This window comes from Podarcis filfolensis (genome assembly GCF_964270895.1).
Source record: "Podarcis filfolensis genome assembly, chromosome: 1".
NCBI classification, from domain to species: domain Eukaryota; kingdom Metazoa; phylum Chordata; class Lepidosauria; order Squamata; family Lacertidae; genus Podarcis; species Podarcis filfolensis.
Genome location: NC_139604.1, coordinates 59544663 through 59562942, shown reverse-complemented (window position 1 = coordinate 59562942; position 18280 = coordinate 59544663). Strand labels below are relative to the sequence as shown.

The following is an 18280-nucleotide window of genomic DNA, read 5'->3' as shown; positions in this document are numbered from 1 at the left end:
ACTACAGAGTGTCTCCAAGCAAAATACATCCTTAGCCAAGGGAATAGTGCTGACAAGCAGTGATCTAGCAGTGTTTCATGTTGGATACAAATATTACCTTTCAGGCTTGGCATACCTGGTGCTGCAATAGTTAGGCCAAATTTATTCTAAGTAAGATTCATAGGATGAACAATGGTGAATAACTTCTAGTTCCCCTCCTCTCCCCATCTAACTTCTTCCAGCAGCCATAGGAAGAGGCCCAGTGCCCATGGGAACTCTTGGCGCTCTCTAGCTGAGTGGCTTAGCCCAGCCCAGCCCAGCCCAGCCCAGCCCAAGAGCTCAGCACAAGAAGGGATGTGAGAAATAAATCCACACGTGTCAAATTACAGAATCAATTTGCAGCCGTTTGTGCTAAAATTTAACTGTTATTACAACCATGTAAAACACAGCATTTGAACACTGTACAGTCCTTCTGGATCAGAATAAAAAAAGTGAATGGTTTTTGTTTTCCCTCCCACCCACCCCCCACCCCAAGCATATACATAAAAAGGCATGAAAGCAATAATACAATACACGGAGTTACAGAGGAAGCTCTCAAGAAGTGTAAACAAGAATAGCAATTAAAATGTAATAATAAAAAAAGACAATGGCAGCAGAGCGATCAAAGTGCACAAAAGGACCAATCTACTGAACTGCAGAGGTTACAAGTTTCAACAATGGAAGAGTTTCCAGAACCTCCATGCTGAATTTCTGCCACATGGCTGTACTGTTTCTGCTCAAAAGTGTTGGATCTGATCCAACACCCCCTAGCTGAACATTAAAACTAAATACATCTCGGCTACATGCACACCATTTGGGGATTGGGGTGGGGGGAGGGAGTATTTTCCTGAGTTCCTAAAGAAATACCAGCTCCATTCCCCTTACTTAGGAAGGCTGTAGGAGCCATTCATTGTTTGCTATAGAGCAGGTGAAGTTGCTGTTGGCCTACTTGCACAAGTAAGCGTCTTTGCACTGAATATTCCACAGCCCCCACCAAGCACACACATTATTTTCAAGGGAGATATTGTACTTGTCCTGTCTTGACTTACAGTGGGCATGCTCCTATAGCAAAAGATGGCAAACCTGAATAGGAAATAATGGCATCAAAAGAAAAATACCACTAGCAAACCTCTCTAGAGCTCACTTCGCAACTAGAGGTGGTAAATGCATTGTTGTCCCAAAGTAGGAAGCATTAAGCTTACAAAACATCATGTAAAATAGTGCCTAAACTAGATACCGTTGAAATCCAAGTAGCTTTCTGCATATGGCAGTCTAGTTTGTACAAGGGCATCCCTAATGTTGCTAGAATACTGGACAAAAAGTTGCTCCTTTTCTAACTCCTCACTAGTCCTCTCCAGCTGAGAGAACCTGAAAAACAGATGGTGTGATGAAAAACTACTATCTTGGTTAAATACCCTCTCTTACCTTTCCACATAAGATGCACTGTACTAGTCCCTCTTGCATCCTGTTTGGAGTCTGTTTTACACTCTTGCATTATCTAATCCTCTTTTTTTGCTGCAGGCATCCAGATGAATTCTTTAGCATTCTGGTCCACTTCCATAATGTCTCAAAGGTCTTTTCATCAGGAAATTTAATTGTGCTGTTAGAGCAGAATCAAATTGGTTTCCTATCTGCACGTGACACTGAACTAAAATTTAGGGTGGAGAATTTCAGGCATGCACACCAAGGTAATCTCTCTTATGCCCCTTGTCACTCTCACATTTGCTTTGGTCCCAGTGCCATTTCCAAGAAAGAGGTTGCTCGGATTTGAGGGATTTTTTTTGGGGGGGGGGAGTAAATCAGCAAGGGAAACCAAGTACCGTGCCCTCCTTTCTACTGTTCCAGTTTGAAACAGCAGCTTCCAAACTAGAATTGGACCAGGCCACTGGCAGAGAAGAATGTTTGCATGAGCTTGACAACAAAGTCCCTCAACAAAGAGATTTAGACAATAACTGCAGATAGAGAATGCTTCCACCTGGGTTTTAACATGAGAATGCTGCACACAGGGAATGTTGCACATATGAACATCAGAGATCCTACTGGGTAGGCATTGTTTATCAGTTTTTACCTGGGTGGCTGTACTGCCTAGGGAAATCGTACATTTTAAATACATCTAACATTAATTACTATTTCATCCAGGTTTTACTAATACCTGCACAACTGTTATTATCTGAATGCCTTTTCAAAGTACAATATGCACTGTGACCAACTCCTATATGTAAAGTTACATTTTACATTTATAATGTAAATAAGACAGTTACACCTCTAAAGCATAAACAAGATGGGTGGATAGCCTGCCTTCTCCTCTAGGTATCTACCTAACTTTGGGTAGGACCAGAGAGTTGATTTATACATTTTCCTAGTAACCTTACACATGGTTAATGTCTGCTGCAACTCCTTACAGAGGTTCACCCCCCCTTGCAGTGATCTGTGGGTTGCTCAAGTTATTGGCTTGAGAAGTGTCATGCCTTAAGAAGGTGATATAAAGTCTGCTCCTCTTTGAGGATTTGCCCCTTTTAAGAAGCACGCTGATTAAATAAAACTGTAGACATTTCTTGGATTTTGCTGTGTTTCAAGGAGAGTAGCCCAGCAAAGAATCCTGCATCTTTTGATCAACTGCATGGAGAAAAATGACTTGTCCTCCTTGGTTCACAGCAAATCAGGCCATGATACTGTCATTTTAGAACTCCTTTACCCTTAACTCACATTTGTACTCCCCTCCCATTGTAAGGAAAAGTTGAAAGTTTATCGCATTGCATGCATTGCAATTCTTTTTTTCTTCTGAAGATGCAAACAATCTGATCAGCATATGCAATCAATATAAAGACAAAAAGTAACCCAAGATTCTTAAGGAATCCCTTAAGAGAAGCAGCTCATTGCCACAGGCTTATGACCAGAGGGGGCTGGGGGGGGGCAGAGGGACCATGAATGCCCCAGTATGAATCAAGAGAAAAGGAAAGGCTCCAAAAGAAACAGCTGGAAAGCCAATGGGTGGAGGAAAGTGACTAGTTCGTAGAGTATATTTGGTCCAGAGTCTGCTCTGTTACAGTTCATTTTGTTTCAAAGTGTCCCTTGATTCTTGTGCAGTTCTTTGGGAGTTTGCAGTAGACAGGGGCACAAAAAAAGCTAGGACAACGAAACAACAACAGCCAGCTTGGTTCTGCTGCTTGAAAAAGGACATGCACACAGATAGGCACCGTGGCTCATCATCGTACCAGTCTATTACTGAACCATATAGTGCTCCAGAAATTAAACAGCTGATTTTGAGACCACATGTTATAGCACACCTGCAGCCCAGGAAACAGATGAACATTTTGAAGCCAGGAGTTGTACAAGGAAGAGTATGGCATGCATTGATAATAATTTTTGGAAAATAATCTTAAACTTTAATTGGGCCATAGTCCTGCTCTCTGGCTGTCTGGTAGCCAAAGATCTAATTGAGGCAACATCTGCTGTTTCCACTAGGGTGCAGTGCTCTAAAGCTCAGCAGGGGCCTGGAATGTCGCCTTTCCTTAAGGTAACTATTGGCTGTCCTACTGCAATTAGCTAGAGCATATATTGTCCATTAGCAATTCTTTTTGTGGAAAATGTGCGTCACAAGTTCAAGGCATGTAGGTGCTAACTGGGATGTGCATTTGACAGCTGTGAAATATTTCTGGATAAGCACCTTTAAAACGAATGTATTGCATGATGACCTTAATTCTGATCGTACCTTGTTAGACTGAAAATGGAGGTACAAATTAAAAAATATACAGAAATTGGAAGATCAGACTGGTAGAATGAACACATATTTGACTAAACAGGATCCCATCTTTTTCCTATTAACCTTTGCTCCAACTACAGCAAACAGGAGTCTTGTGCGCGTTGAGGGAAAACTAACCTAGATATCAACCGTTTTTCAACACTTTTCTTTCTGTTCTAGAAGCCAATGAGCAAAATGAAGACTTACCAGTCATTACCCTTGAAATACTATCCTGGAACGATTGATATACACAAACATTTTTCAACAACTGTGCAGCAGTTAGGGAAGTAAAATGTAAAATTCCACACAAGCACAATCTTTGTCTTCCCCCATCGCCATTCTTCTCTTCCTTCAAGAACACTGCAAGAACTAACTAATCATTAGGCCTCACACCACCCCATGAGGTAAGAATTAAGGATTATTATTCCCTCTTCCCCATCTCACCAAAGGAAGAGGCGGACAAGAAGTTATACAAGCCCCTAAAATCATAAACAAAGCTACTGTGACATTAGAAGAATTCCTGGCTCCCAGGGCTAAACAAGTAACCTCTCCTTGTGGTTAGCAAAGGGAAGTTAGGATTGCCAGCTGCAGACTGCTTGCTTTGCTCCCTCACTTCTAGGTAAAAATATTAAAAAGCAATAGACCATTCAAACAAGCAACTGTGCACTATCCAGTCCTTCACTTCAAACCAGACATCTGTTTAAGGAGGCATTTCTTGGATAATCCATTGAAAAGGCTGCGGGCATATACTGATTGACAACAGCTCTGGAAAGAAGGTCGGGCATGAAGTATAAGCTTGTATTTGAAGAACCAGGCCTTAGGAAAGCTCCCTTCTAAAGCTATAGTTTTTAGGACTATACACGTTCTTAAAGCACACCTTACGTTCCTAGAAAAGGCTATCTTCTAAAGCTATGTTTTCTGTCTTGGCCACTTTGCATTTTGTTGACAGACAAATGGGCAAAGAATGGCATCAAGGATCTAGGAAAGTAAAGGCTGCAATCCTATGCACACTTACTTAGCAGTAAGCTCCAATGAACTCAGTGGGCTTATGTCTGTGTAAACATTCACAAGAATTGTGATGACTTTCCTATCATCTCCAACATGCTTTCCACAAGGCTCGGCTGGAAATGGTATCCTTAGTGTCAATTCCAAGGGACTCTTGTGGTTTGCCAACAGCCTAAGAATAACAGAGCAGTTCTCGTTTTTGTACAAGTGCACAGCCCCTCTTTACAGAAGCTTTTTTGAGTCACATGCATGGTTGTGAGCCAGCTCACTTCCAGAATCTGCACAGGAAAAATACAGAGGGAGAGGTGGGTAGACAGACCCTCCTACAGTTCTTCTGTCTGCCACAGTCACCCCTCCTGGTGATGCAAGTGGCCCAAGGACATGAACCCATCCCTGGTGAGCTACATGGAATCCAGCCCACCACCTTGGCTTCTTTCAGAAACTACACTTGCTCTCTATGTGCAGGACATCACACAGTTCAACTCAACAGAAAAGCATTCCTCTGCATGAAATATTTTTACTAATCTTTGAGAATCCTCATCAGTGCAAACAAGTGAGGGAGCTAAAGAACAGGCATGCTGAGTCGCCTGGTTTCACTGCAAGAGAACACACACATGAACAATGTGTGCTGGATATTGCATAGATGCTGTAAAAGCTAACTTTCCTGACATGAATCATCCACTGCTTAATTTACAGGACTACACTGGCTGCTAGACTGAAACAGAAGAGCCGCACCACTATTGCTACTGAAAAGATGTGCTACTGGCCCAAACCTACAGCTGAGTGGTCCGCCTGCTTCCTTAAATGACTCCTTCCACCTCCCTGGTGTTCTAATGCTCACCTTAAATTTTCAGCTGTAAGGGTTTGGAAAGAAATAGTTCAAATGGTTTTGTCAGGTTAAATCTGTTAGACATCTACTCGGGTGTAAAAGAGGAGATGAAAAGCCGGATTCAAAAGCACTTTGGGAGCTGTCTGAAGAGGAGAACCCAAATTTGTAAAGAATCCATCTACAGGCATTGTCTACTGGCCTGTATTCTAAGCTCCATCCTGAATTATTGGCATACAGTATGACTGGCAATGCAGTTGCCTCCTTAGGCTGTGCTTTCTCATTCCAAACCTCTCATGAATAAGCGCTGTGAAACCTTAATCTCCTCATTCTCAGCTCTACTAGAATGTGACTGACTTAGACATTTGCACCATGGGAGGGCAGCCAGGGTAGAAATTGTTATCTGAATGAGTTTTGAAAACCTTGGGTGGGATTTTTGGCTTTGGCCTTTGAAGGGCAGGTGAACCACTCAAAGTGTTCCGTGACTTCTGCTCACAGTCCCTGGCATCCCCACCCAGAGTTTCCATAGCTACAGGAGGAAGTGTCCCAGCATCACCTGCATCATGGCAGCTGGCTTCTGGCAAGGGCAGAGCCACTTGCTTTTTGCTTGAGAAGTCTTGCTCAGTAGCATGAGCCAAGTGAAGCGGGGTGGTAGTCTTTACTATTCTGAAGGGGCTGTGCTGCTCCTGCAGCACCGGGGATGAAGTGGGCCGGGCTTGGAAGCCTTCTGACAGCAACGGCATCTCGGAGTCCAGCTCAGATAAGATTGGCACACTGCCCCCACCAGGGTGGTTCTTGTGAGGATACAGCACCGCAAATGAAATGGGCTGGCCGTATTCGTTGGGCTGTTGCATCAAATCTACCGTTTCCCAATTTTGCCTCTGCAGATTTTCTAGCTCCCCAACTGATGCAGACTTGGGCACTGTACACTTTAACACAGGAGCACAGAGCTCAGTCTGTGGTATTAAAACTGCCAGTTTCTTAGAACCAGGCACCTGTACAGGAGATTTCTCTTCTCCATTGTCGCCTTCAGACAGGTTATCATACTGAGATGCATTAGAAGGTCGCCATTGTCCATCCTGAAATGGGAGAAGAAGAGCAGCAAGTGCTTTGGTCGGACATGGAGCAGCTGTGCTTTCTGACAAGTCACATGTTGTGGACTGGCTATGTTCTGTCATAGAAGACAAGTCTGGACTTGGAGGCTGGTACAGGTGATCTGGAAGCAGCACAACATCTTCAGATAATAAATCCTCAGAGGAGCAGGTGATGCTCCCATCTTGAAGAGCTGCATCATTGCACACAGATGATGCCAACTCTGAGGTTCTTTTCTCTTCAAGAGATGGAAGCAATGGCACTTGGCAGAATATCTCTGACTCCGATACTGTCTCTGTACTATTGGGGGTGATAGACAGGTCTGCTTCTAAGGTCTGGCTCTGCAAGTGAGACTCCTCCCAGAGAGAGTTGTCCATTGGCAATCCATCTGTCTCACCTTGAAGCCGCTGGGGAGCAGCATGGTCTATATCATCTATAAAAAGACAGGGGTTATTTTCCTGTAAACTATACCTCTCTACACCACTGCTCTCCAATGATTCAGCCACCTTACAGACCATCACCACATCCTGACTTTCTCCAATGACCTCAATATCATCCAGCATTATAGGACCATCCTCCAATGGGATTTCATTGGCATTTTCTTCTACTTGTTTCTCTTCCATTTCAAACTTTTGGCTTGGCTGATGATGATTCTGGAATGGATTTTGGTGCACATCAGCTGGTTCAGCTTGGATGGGTGGTCCATTGGGTTGTGGAACAGAGACTATCTCATGCATTGCCTTATTTGAATTAACTACTGTTTCGTTCAAGTAAGTAGGACTTTTATCTGGAGAAGGTTGCAATACAACATCTTTGTCATGGTTGAGGTCCCCGGCCGCCTTTTTCTGGCCGTTAGCTGCAACATTAGGCTTCACTGACACCGGATTGAGAGAGAGCTCCAGCCCCAGAGGTTTCTTGGGGAATTCTTCAGATTTTGCTGTAATGAAAAGCCACACATTAGTTTATTATTTTGAATCCAAGTGCAACAATGAAGGGCAGCTGAAAGGAACCCAAACTTTCTGTAGCCCAATTTAATAAGTGGTCAGGAAAGGAACAATAGCCCGTCAGTCTAGTGCATCTAATTCATATATATTCTCCCCCCCCAAAAAAAAATTCATGGTGATATTTGCAGCTCTCACCTCATCTGATTTAAATGGGGTTCTTTTTTTAGTCCTGCATTAACATTCATGCACATATGCAAACAGCTCAAGTAGGGCTGAGAAGGTATTTTGAGTGACATACGTGAGAATGCCTTATAGACACACAATGCCATGAGGAACAACTCAAGAGATCTGGAGATATTTAGTTTAGGGAAAAAAATATGACTAAAGGGAGGGACATGATTGAGGTTTATAAAATGATGCATGAGGTGGAGGAAATGGAAAGATAAAATTCTCTCCCTCTCATAATACTAGAGCTAAGGGTCATCCAATCAGTAGACTCAGTTGCAGGTGAGGGCCATTGCCTCCATACTCTGCTTCAGAGCTTCCTAGTGGCAGCTAGTTGGCTGCTGGATACTGGGCTATTAGATGGACCTTAGGAAGAGCCCTGCTGGATCATGCTCATGTTCATAACTGTACATATAACCTGACAGAGCTTCCCCCCAAAGGCTAGGAATTGCTGACACCAAGCACTCTATTTAGAACTCCTGGGCTTCTTCTAGAACCACAGTTCCTAGTGTGTTTCATGAGAACTCATATATACTCCCCTAATTGCATGCCACCACAGCACCACACCATTCTGATGTAGTGGATGGTTTGTAGTGTCCCACTATCAACAGATAAGGTCAAATACCACCCCTTCCCCACACGGAGCAAATACTAAATCATGGGTGTGTTGGACCAATGACCATTACCATTTGAGACAGGCCCATGAAGGCCCATGAACTCCTGAGCCAGACCTGAGGCAACATCATCTTGGATGTTGAAGTCACACAAAACCACAGTTCTGGGTTCCTCCAACATCACACCCAAGACAAACTCGGCTGGCTTGGTCAGGGTGGGCAGCACACCAACAGAATCCCTGGTTGTATCTCTTTGCCCCAACATCAGATGCAGCCCCCCCCAGTCCCACTTCGAGAGGAGAGGGGCTTCCCAATGGTGGCAAGTGAACTCTAATGGAGTAGAGCAACACTTCCCCAGACCCTGCCTCTCCAGTCTTGGCTTTTGAAAGGGCTTTGTGTTTATGCTAATCGTTCCTCATCTAGCTTCTAACTGGAATTGGAGGCTAGTCCAATTGAATTCTGCTCAGACAGAGAGATGGGGAGGTGAAGGGAGTGTGCTTGGGTTCACAGCAGATGATAAAAATATTAACACATATTCTACTTCTGCTTACCCGGGGGTGGCAGGTCAAATTTCATTTTGCGCAGTTCAGCCATGGATGCTTGCAATTGCTCAATTACAATATCATCTTCAAAATGCAAGGAGCCAGCAATTTTTTCTTGCAGGAATTCCCTTAGATCCTCTAGGGTCATTTTCAACAAGCGCTCTGGCAGGCAGCAGAAAATGCAGCACAATAAAGATACCATGAGAGTTCAGACATATAGTTTCCACTGAATAGTGCTGATCTCAACAAAATAATAACTATCAATGCAGACAATAAAAAGGTAAAATTTGCAGTAAGTGTGAGTCATTGATACGTTCCGCTTTGTATGCCTTTACATGCCTTCTATACTTACAGTTTTCTCTGTCTCTAATTAATGCCCTTAGATCTAGCCTGGCGGAAATTTATAGTGTTGCATAACTTCATCATTGTGGTATGTAGATTAATCAGAACCTCTTGCCTGAATAAAGCAATGTCTGGCACACTGCTGTCTGCAGCCATACGCAGAACGGTTCAGACTCAGATTCAGAATAACACCTCTAGGGGGAGTAAAGCTGCACTCTATTACCTGGTACTGTTTGCATCAGATCAGCTTCTGACAATGTTGTTTGGTCATGAAAATGCACAATCCTCAGGAATTAAATTCTACGCGTTCAGAATAACTTCACAGAAAAGCATCTGTATTTACATATCTAATGTCAGTCATAATTTGCGTGCAGAAATCTGTTCCTTTTCATTCCGCCTTTGGGGCCAATGTAAATGAATTTTTTGGCATATACATTGCTATAATACATTCACAGAAATACTACATATAAACACTGACTACATTATAACAGTGCAATGCATTTATTCCGTCCATCTTGCTCACACTGCCCACATATTCTTGTCCTGGGGATTTCACTTCTGAACAAATAGCTTTCTTTGCATGACCAACAGGCTGAGTTGTGGCCTACCAAGTGAATGCCACTTACAAAAACTTCTAACAATGCATTACAGTCAGTGCAATGGTCTTTAGAGTGCCATCAGACTCTTCTGTGTGTGTGTGTGTGTGAGAGAGAGAGAGAGAGAGAGAGAGAGTTTTATAACAGACTAAAACGACTACCTCCTCTGGAATTTGTCAGAAAAGCATTTCAATATTGCCCTTCCCTTTTTTTCTTCCACATGCACATGCTCTAACAAAGAAAAGAAAAATATGTCCTAGAAGAAAAGAAACCACGTAAAACCAAATTGCATTGTGTCTCCTTTAAAATTCAGGACATTTAGTTTTCTGCACACAATTTACTTTTAACCCTTGAACATGTTCAAGATGCTAGACTTAAGGCAGTTTTTCCCCCTTGCACAAAGTAGCAGCTAGCTAAAGCCATCTGGTAACCTTTATTGACTGTCTAGACACAAGTGAGCTCCACCCAAACTGTGGTTCACTCAGACAGTTTTCACACAGATATATGGGTATTCCAGCTTATTCCTTAGTGCAGCAGACACAGAATGCATTTGCAAGGCAATCTATGAGGACTCCTCATAGGGTTGGCAGTGCTCATCTGTTATATACAAGACAACCTACATGCAAAAGCAAAGTTTTGTTGAACAAATCAGATAAGTTTTTTTAAAAAAAGATTAAGTAATCTGAAACCTCTCTGTTCACAGCAGTGCAATGGTGGGGCTCAGCAGGCTGTGGGTCCACATATGTAAATGCCTCTGTGATCAGCCACTTGTTTTCAATGGCTCACTGCATTAATCAGATGAATTCCTCCCCAAAACAACAAATGATTAAATATCCGCAGTGGCATAGGAATGGATGGAAGAAGAGAACACTAAGACTGCACATTGGACTGCTGCACATCTAACTAGCTGTATAGTTTATATATCTCCATTTGGTGGCTTACAGAGAACATCACTACATGGGAGTAATATAAGTGACTTCCAGGTACACTTGGCACTCGGTCAATGCCCTAATAGTTGGATTAATATGCAGCAGAGCAGCCAAACAAGCTAGTACTTACTACCCCTTATAAAGTAAGTTCTATAACAGTATGTAAGATTTTCTGGAACATATGTAGGAAAAGAATTGTGGTTTCGGCTTGTTTTGAGTTCATCTGACCTACAATGCATTCAGCTCCACGTTGGTAAATATTTGGTTAACAGATCCAGCTTGAGTCACTGGATGGTGAAATGAAGAGCTTTTCTGCAGGCTCAGAAAGAGCTGAATTAGGTCATTAGTTTTCCTGCTTGCTTTCACTGTGGCTTCAAGGAAGGCCTAGAAGATGCATCATGAAATGGCACTTCAATAGTTGGTGTGGAAGTGGACGCTAACAGAGCCTGTGATGCACATGAGCAACTTATCACGATACCCATTTAGTAAAGAGGCTAACCATTGAAACATGAACAAATGCAATATGACGTCCAAGAATTGCCATTTTTATATTTGAGCCAATGAAAGGAACACAAAATATTTTGGAAAACTGCAGGATTCTTGCCCATAAAAATTGGCTCTCTTTTTATAAAGTTACACTCCCAGGTTCTTAGCACCATTCAGACTGAACAGTCAAGAGAAACAACTTACTTTTATGCAACTTGAGGATAGTGTAGGCCATGGCTGTCAGAACCCTCTCTCCTTCTAGAATGTAGATATCCCATAGCCGCAGAGTTAAAGTAAATGGGGTCTGTTTATAATATTAGAAAATTTAGATGTTATACATTTGTACATAAACCACAATGCACAGCCACAGTAGCAAAATGTCCTTTATCAAATCAATACATATCTTCAAGCCAGAGTCAAGTCTATTTGTACTTTTGTATTAATTATCTTTCCAGCAAGTAAATTCAGACAGATTTGATTCCCATTTGGGCACTTTAACGCTAAAGAGCAAATTAGTCCAACTGACAATCCTATGTATAACAGGACTTTTTGCGTACCAGTCCCATCTTAATTTAGATCACTATCCTAATTAATGAAAATACAAGCAGAATACAATATTAATTTTGATCAGACACAAATTATATGGTGCAAGGAAAAAGGACACTGAAGTCATAAGCACGTTGAACACCTCATTCCTCAAGACCCATACCCGGTCAATGAAGCACTGAAGGAACCACTTCGTTGTATAAATCCCTGTAGACATCTGTTCCTTGTCCTAAGGGAGAGTGCAAATGTGGAAAATGTTCACTGACAAGTTAGAGGGTTGCAAACAATATTTCTTTTAACTCTGAAAACTGGCATTCTTGAAATATTCTTGTATTTCCCCTCAAATGTTAAATGGCACAATAACCATGTACTGTATTATGTTTGAATTTGATAGCCATGTCCTGTCAGTGGCTGAATTACTCTCTCATTTTACCTTGAAAGTGCTGCCTGCTTCTAGCTTTTCTATAAAATTATCCAGATTTTTAAAAGTTCCTCATTCTGTTCAGCCATAATTGCAGAATAAATTGTTGAGATAAATGGCACATTCTCCATTAACAGGAGCAATAAAGGTTTAAAAAGGAAGTGGTGCATGATGAAAAATGTGCTTGTGAAGATGTGAACAGATGATGATACTTCGATAGCTCTATATTTAGATGGTTGTTACCCTGGACTCCATTAGGATAAAGAGTAGGGTATACAAATAAGCACACACACACACACACACACACACACACACACACACAGCAAATTTTCACTTAACCACAGAAATTTTTACCATGTGCTTCTTCAGCTTTGGAAAGAGTTTGCTTAAGATTGCCTCATGATGGGCTTGGAATCTCTGTAGCTTTGGGAATCCAGGAATGAAAAATCCTTGGAAGGAAAAAGGAGGAAAAGCACAGAGTCAGAAGGAATTAGAAAGAAAAAGAGCAGCACAACATCTGATCTGGGTGCAATAATGGGGACCTTTCCTAAAATGCCCAAATACCAGCAGTTCCAAGCAAGGTGAATGTCACATGTGCATATAAAACTCTTGTCCATAAAACAGAGTTTTACAGTTTCATATTTGGACAAGATCTGGAACTCTGCCCATGGATGCTGTGGCAGAGCAGAACATCCAAAAGGTTGAGTAATTTTTATTCTCCAAAAATACCTTGTACTTAGCCAAGACTGCTCATAAGACTGTGATTTGAGTTTCTTTGGGCCAGGCCTTGTTCATCCCTGATAGGGTTACTGCTAGTTACAGCAGTAGAATGCAACATGGCACCACAAACTTCTAATATCACTAAAATGCAGCTGATTCCTTTAAACCCAAGTTGTTGTTTTTTAAGGAGAGCTGGAGGACTCTTTTGGTCCTCTTTACAAGCCACGACATACGCAGAGGGATCAAGGCGCTGGTCAAAGCGACCTCTCAAACTTTAATCTCCTGTTACTTACAGGATTATACAAACTACCCTCCCTTTTTCAATAAAGTACAGTCTGCACAGAGATTATTCTTCTCTGCTCCTTCCCAAAGCTTCGGCATGATAAAGGAGCTTAAATGTGGCCAAGTTTCAAACAGACCAACATTTTCTGGATGTGTTGGAACAGTTGCAGTTAAGAATTATATTTTGCTACATATTTAAAGCAAAGTACAAGGGCCTACCCTCATTCCATTAAGAGACTTCTCTGTACACCAGTAGTAAATGCATATATTGGTAATGAGAGAGGTATGAGGGAAAAAGAAAGTGATGACAGCCTAATTCCAAAGTCCAGTAAATCAGAACCTATTGTAAAGTGCCCTGGGAATATGATTGAAGGATGGTACAAACGTTGGCTCCCTCGGCCAGTAAAGCAAGATGAGTGCCGCAACCCCAGAGTCGTTCGCGACTAGACTTAACTGTCAGGGTTCCTTTATCTTTACCTTTTTACAATATTTATGATAAAGGAAACAAACAAACAAAATATTGCAAAGGTGGTAGGGAAGAGTAAGAGTGTTTTCAGCTGAACCTTACCATGCATTGCGTGCCTCTGATTGGTAAGTAGCTGTGCCAGTGCCCAAAAGGCATCCTCTTCGTTTAAGTACATCAGGAGGATAGCTGCAATCTGACTCATTCCTTGGCAGTAGCTCACTTCCTGAAAGATCCAAAGATGCAGACACACATTACACAAGATCAGCTTTACAGGAGAGTAGACATTACACACAAAAACAAAAGGCAACTTTCCCATAAGTACATTGAATGGGACACAAGTTTTATCCAAACTATTCAGGCAAGGGGGTGACTGGTGATCCTTGGACATGGGAGTCTGCAGTAATTTTTCCGGGGCTGCAGGCCCTTCTGGGCAGCAGAGGACTGAGTAGACCTGGTCCCTGAGAAGCTTGCATGTTAGATCTACCCCTCCCATTGTTTCTCAGTGGGTAGACCTGCCATCTGCCTATGTGTAGACCAGGCATCCAAAAACATCCCCATTCACCACTGAAATTCTCCATTCTTTCCCTGGCTCACTTCAATCACTCCAGCCCTTAATCAATTGCACTGGTGTTCAAGTCAGCTTCACAGCACCCCTCTGCCCCCTCCAATAAAATCCCCAATATGCCACAATGAACTAAGCTTCAAGGTTGCCATACACTATACCTCTACCCAGCAAAATGCATGTAACACTTGGCTGGTGTAATTCACTCTTTCCCTATTACAGTCCTGCTCCCTGCATTATAGGCATGATAATGATGGACTTTTATCTGCCTTGGCATTTGCAGAGTGATAAAAGCAATTCCTTACTTTTGCTATAAATGAATTCAGATATCACAACCATTATAGGCAGCACTGCATGAAACAGAAACACTGCACACATGCCACTTTAAATTCTTGCTGGATAGCCAATTCAAAGAATAGGATAAGCATCTTCTGTTGAAGGGGGTGGGGATGAGTCTCCCCATGCTCATGGAAACAGTAATTTCTGTAGCTAATTTAAGCATATTCTCTCTTCTCTGCCCTGTGGCTGGAAGTGACTTAACTCACTGTAACAAATTGGAGTCTTCAGCTGTGAAGCTGCCACTGAATGCAGCAAAAGAAGTCACAAAGAGAATTGACCAATATCTTCCATTCAGATAGTAGGTCAGAGTCACAGAAAAGCTACTCAGAAAATATGATGATAGCAAGGCCCAAATATGCGGCTGTGTCTTTCTTTGTATAAAAACAGAGCTATCACAGCATGGTTGAAATCTGCAGAATTTCCAGTTTCATGAACAACCCCCACCCCACCCCCATTAATTGTTTTGGTTTTTGCTTCCAGCATCATGAATGTTGCTAGCAGCACCTGGAGCTAAAGATATGAATGCAATTTTATAAATATACCATCCAAGAAAATGATATACATTGAATCAAGTACATTTTCTGTATTTAATTGACCCTGGGCTCTTCAAGATAACCTCATTTTGCATTCCTCTCCATTTGCTTCTGCCAAATTTGTGTGGAGGTTATACATTGTCACTGTTTATTGAGCATTCATCCTGATCTGTTTGTGTGGATGTTATGTGACATCATCTGACCCTGCTGTTATCCCACAATTTTCAGTGCACTTCCCCATCATTTTTCTATGCCACTCAATACTTTCTGTACACTCATTTCTTGTATAAGAGCAGTATGTTTTGCCAGCACAGAAACTAAATTCTTATTCTAAGCTAAACAAAACATTATTGCCATATAACACTTTTCAGTTTCCTGCTGAATCTCTTAACAGCTTACCGTGTTGTAAACTGAGTAGGCTGACAGGACATGAAACAAGGCTTGTTGCCTATTAAAGAAAAAAGAAAAAAAGGGTGAGTAAAAACAACAAAGAGTGGGATCTGCCCTTTTTTGGTATTTTATTTTAATTTTTTTACCAGTTAAGGTGCTCATTATTTGTAGCGCTTCAGAAGAAGGATATTGTAACCATATGAGAAACTAAGCAGTAGAACTGGCACACTGCACAATGGTAACATGTGCAGTGTGTCTCCCCATACGGAGAATGCTCTCCCAAAGGAAGCTTGCCTGGCAACTTCACCAGGCAAAAACATTCCTCTTCTCCCAGGACTTTGGCTAATTAAACAATATATGGCCCTTTAAACTGGGCAGGGGGTATTGTTTTTGTTTGTTACTATGGTGTGTATTCTTGTGCTTTTATAGTGTGAAGTGCCCTGTGATGAAGGGCAGTAGAGAAATTTCATTAATAAATAAATGGGTTGTGGAATCCAATGAACACGCAAACAGGCTGCAATATTCTCAAGGGTGCGCTAGCAAGAGGGAGACTCTGTCCTCCTGTCGAACATTATCTCTAAACAACATCAAGATGATTCTGTAGTCTTGCCTTCCACCTTATCCACTGAAGGTTGGAACTTAACATCCTAAGCATGTTTAGGAAGAGGGAGGAATGGAGAATAGATTTGGAATGAGAAAAGATGTGCCCCCCTCCCTCTGAAAGCAATGGGGTGATGTCTGGTTCTTCAGTAGTCTTTCATGGGGCAATATTTATTTGCTACCATTTCTTTCCTTTGCTTAAATTTTCTTGGAATCAAAATGTACTCTATTTTTTCTTAATTAGTCTTACATAATCATCTCCCTGGAGACTTACATGATCTCTGTTCATTATGTTTTACACTCTTCCTTGACATTTTCCAGGAACTAGAAGCTTTCATTAAGCACATGAAGCAGCTGGACAAAGGATCACAGATAATATATATTTAAAATAGGAGGGAAGATCCATGAGAAACTCACTTTACTCCATAGCGATCCCGGAACATGATGTGGTTTCGAAAGGTGCGATTGACATCAAGGTCTATCTGCTTGATTTCTGATGAGAAACTCTTGGCTTGTTCTTTCATTTTCTGCATGAAGGAAGATGGGTTAAAGCATTAAGAAAATATTTTGAAGTATCTAGAGGTATCTGAACCTCTGCTTTTGCGTGGCTTAACAACATAGACAACAGAAAACACTAACTGAAGTTGATGCACATAATTTGGAATAATATAGCAGTGAGATTAGAGGTGTTACTGGTAAGGAAAATCTACTTATGTATGTGGTTTAACTAACTGTTAGAGCGGGTATGGCTAACTTTTTTGGCCAGAGGACCATATTCACCCTTGAGTAACCCTCTGGGGGCTCCATACCAGTTGTAGGTGTAGCCAGCCCACACTCTCACATACATGAGAGTGAACCCATAAATAGCACACAGCCAATTTGTGCAGATCAGTTGAAGGGGGGCATTAATCATCCCCTTGGCTCTCAGCAAATGTTTGGCCAGGGAGGAAGCAATTTGCATCCTTACTAGGGTGCTGGGGCTCTAGTGTGTCTACTTTATTTCCCCGCTTTTTTCCCTAATGCCACCAATAATACCTTGTGGGGTCTTGGGAGAGTTAGAAAAAAATGCTCCAAGAGCCGGATCAGAACCCTGAATGCAGGATTAAAGAGTTTGACTAGGACCAGGGTTAAAATCTCCACTCAACTATTAAGTTAACTGGGTGATTTTGGGCCCGTCACTATCTCTCAACCAAACCAACCTCACAAGGTGTTTGTGAATGGGAAATTGTGAATTGACCTCTTTGGAGGAAATGTGGGATATAAGTGTAATAACAACTAACTAACCAAATAACTCAAAAGAGGCTTTTCTATTGTTCAGTTATCTGGGGCTATCAAGCTATGACAATATTCAAACGCAGACAAACATTCTGAAATACTTTACAGTTATCTCTTACGCTAACTGTCTTGATGTAACAAAAGACCCACCCCGTAAATCTTCGCAATCTTCCCAGAGTCTTTTTCAAACTGCAGGTCACTTATGTTATTCTTTTTACTCAAGGGAACATGCTGGGAAGTTCATCATATTCTATATAAGCCAGTCTACTTGCATGCCAGACACTCCTGCTTTTCAACATAACCTTCTGTGTCTGCCCTCAAAGAAGCACATGGATAATGCATTACACTTTCATTGATGGAAGCAACACACAGATGCCCTTTGTGAAAAATCAAAATGAAGGAAATAGTCCTGAGTTGGCAAAATGGATTGCTGACAGAGAAGGAAGAGTGTGTCCACACACTTTGGTCAGACACATAAACTCCAATCTAGAGGGGCATATAGAATGTATTTTGCATAGATGAAGGCATGCTGGATTTGGATATGAAGCTGTAGCCAAAGCAAGCATGAATCTTTGTTTCTAGTAGCAAGATGCTTAAAATAGTTTGGATGACAAAGGCCCATAGATTTTATTGGAAATCAATCCTTTCACATTCCCTTATGAAAATCTGGCTCCGACTTTCTTTGAGATCACGAAGAGCTAATTTCTGGCCTCAGGTGGCACGAAGGATGAGGAGGATTATGAAGAGCCGATTTCCTGGATTTATGTTCATGAAAAGCCTATTAT

At 41.8% G+C, this 18280-nt stretch overlaps 1 protein-coding gene across 3 annotated transcripts in view; it reads right to left on the bottom strand.

The window, feature by feature from the left end:
- Window positions 1-384: 384 nt before the first annotated feature.
- The window catches only part of LOC310753988 (uncharacterized protein), a 103303-nt gene continuing 85407 nt past the window's right edge, over window positions 385-18280 (bottom strand). For all 3 annotated transcript variants that reach the window (XM_083595323.1, XM_083595324.1, XM_083595322.1), the window contains exons 8-15: window positions 16638-16747; window positions 15630-15678; window positions 13899-14019; window positions 12683-12777; window positions 12071-12136; window positions 11566-11665; window positions 9018-9170; window positions 385-7620 (exon numbers count right to left, since the gene is read on the bottom strand). In XM_083595323.1, the coding sequence (XP_083451449.1) occupies window positions 5933-7620; window positions 9018-9170; window positions 11566-11665; window positions 12071-12136; window positions 12683-12777; window positions 13899-14019; window positions 15630-15678; window positions 16638-16747 (2382 nt within the window). In that variant the 3' untranslated portion in view covers window positions 385-5932. The remainder of the gene's footprint in view (window positions 7621-9017; window positions 9171-11565; window positions 11666-12070; window positions 12137-12682; window positions 12778-13898; window positions 14020-15629; window positions 15679-16637; window positions 16748-18280) is intronic.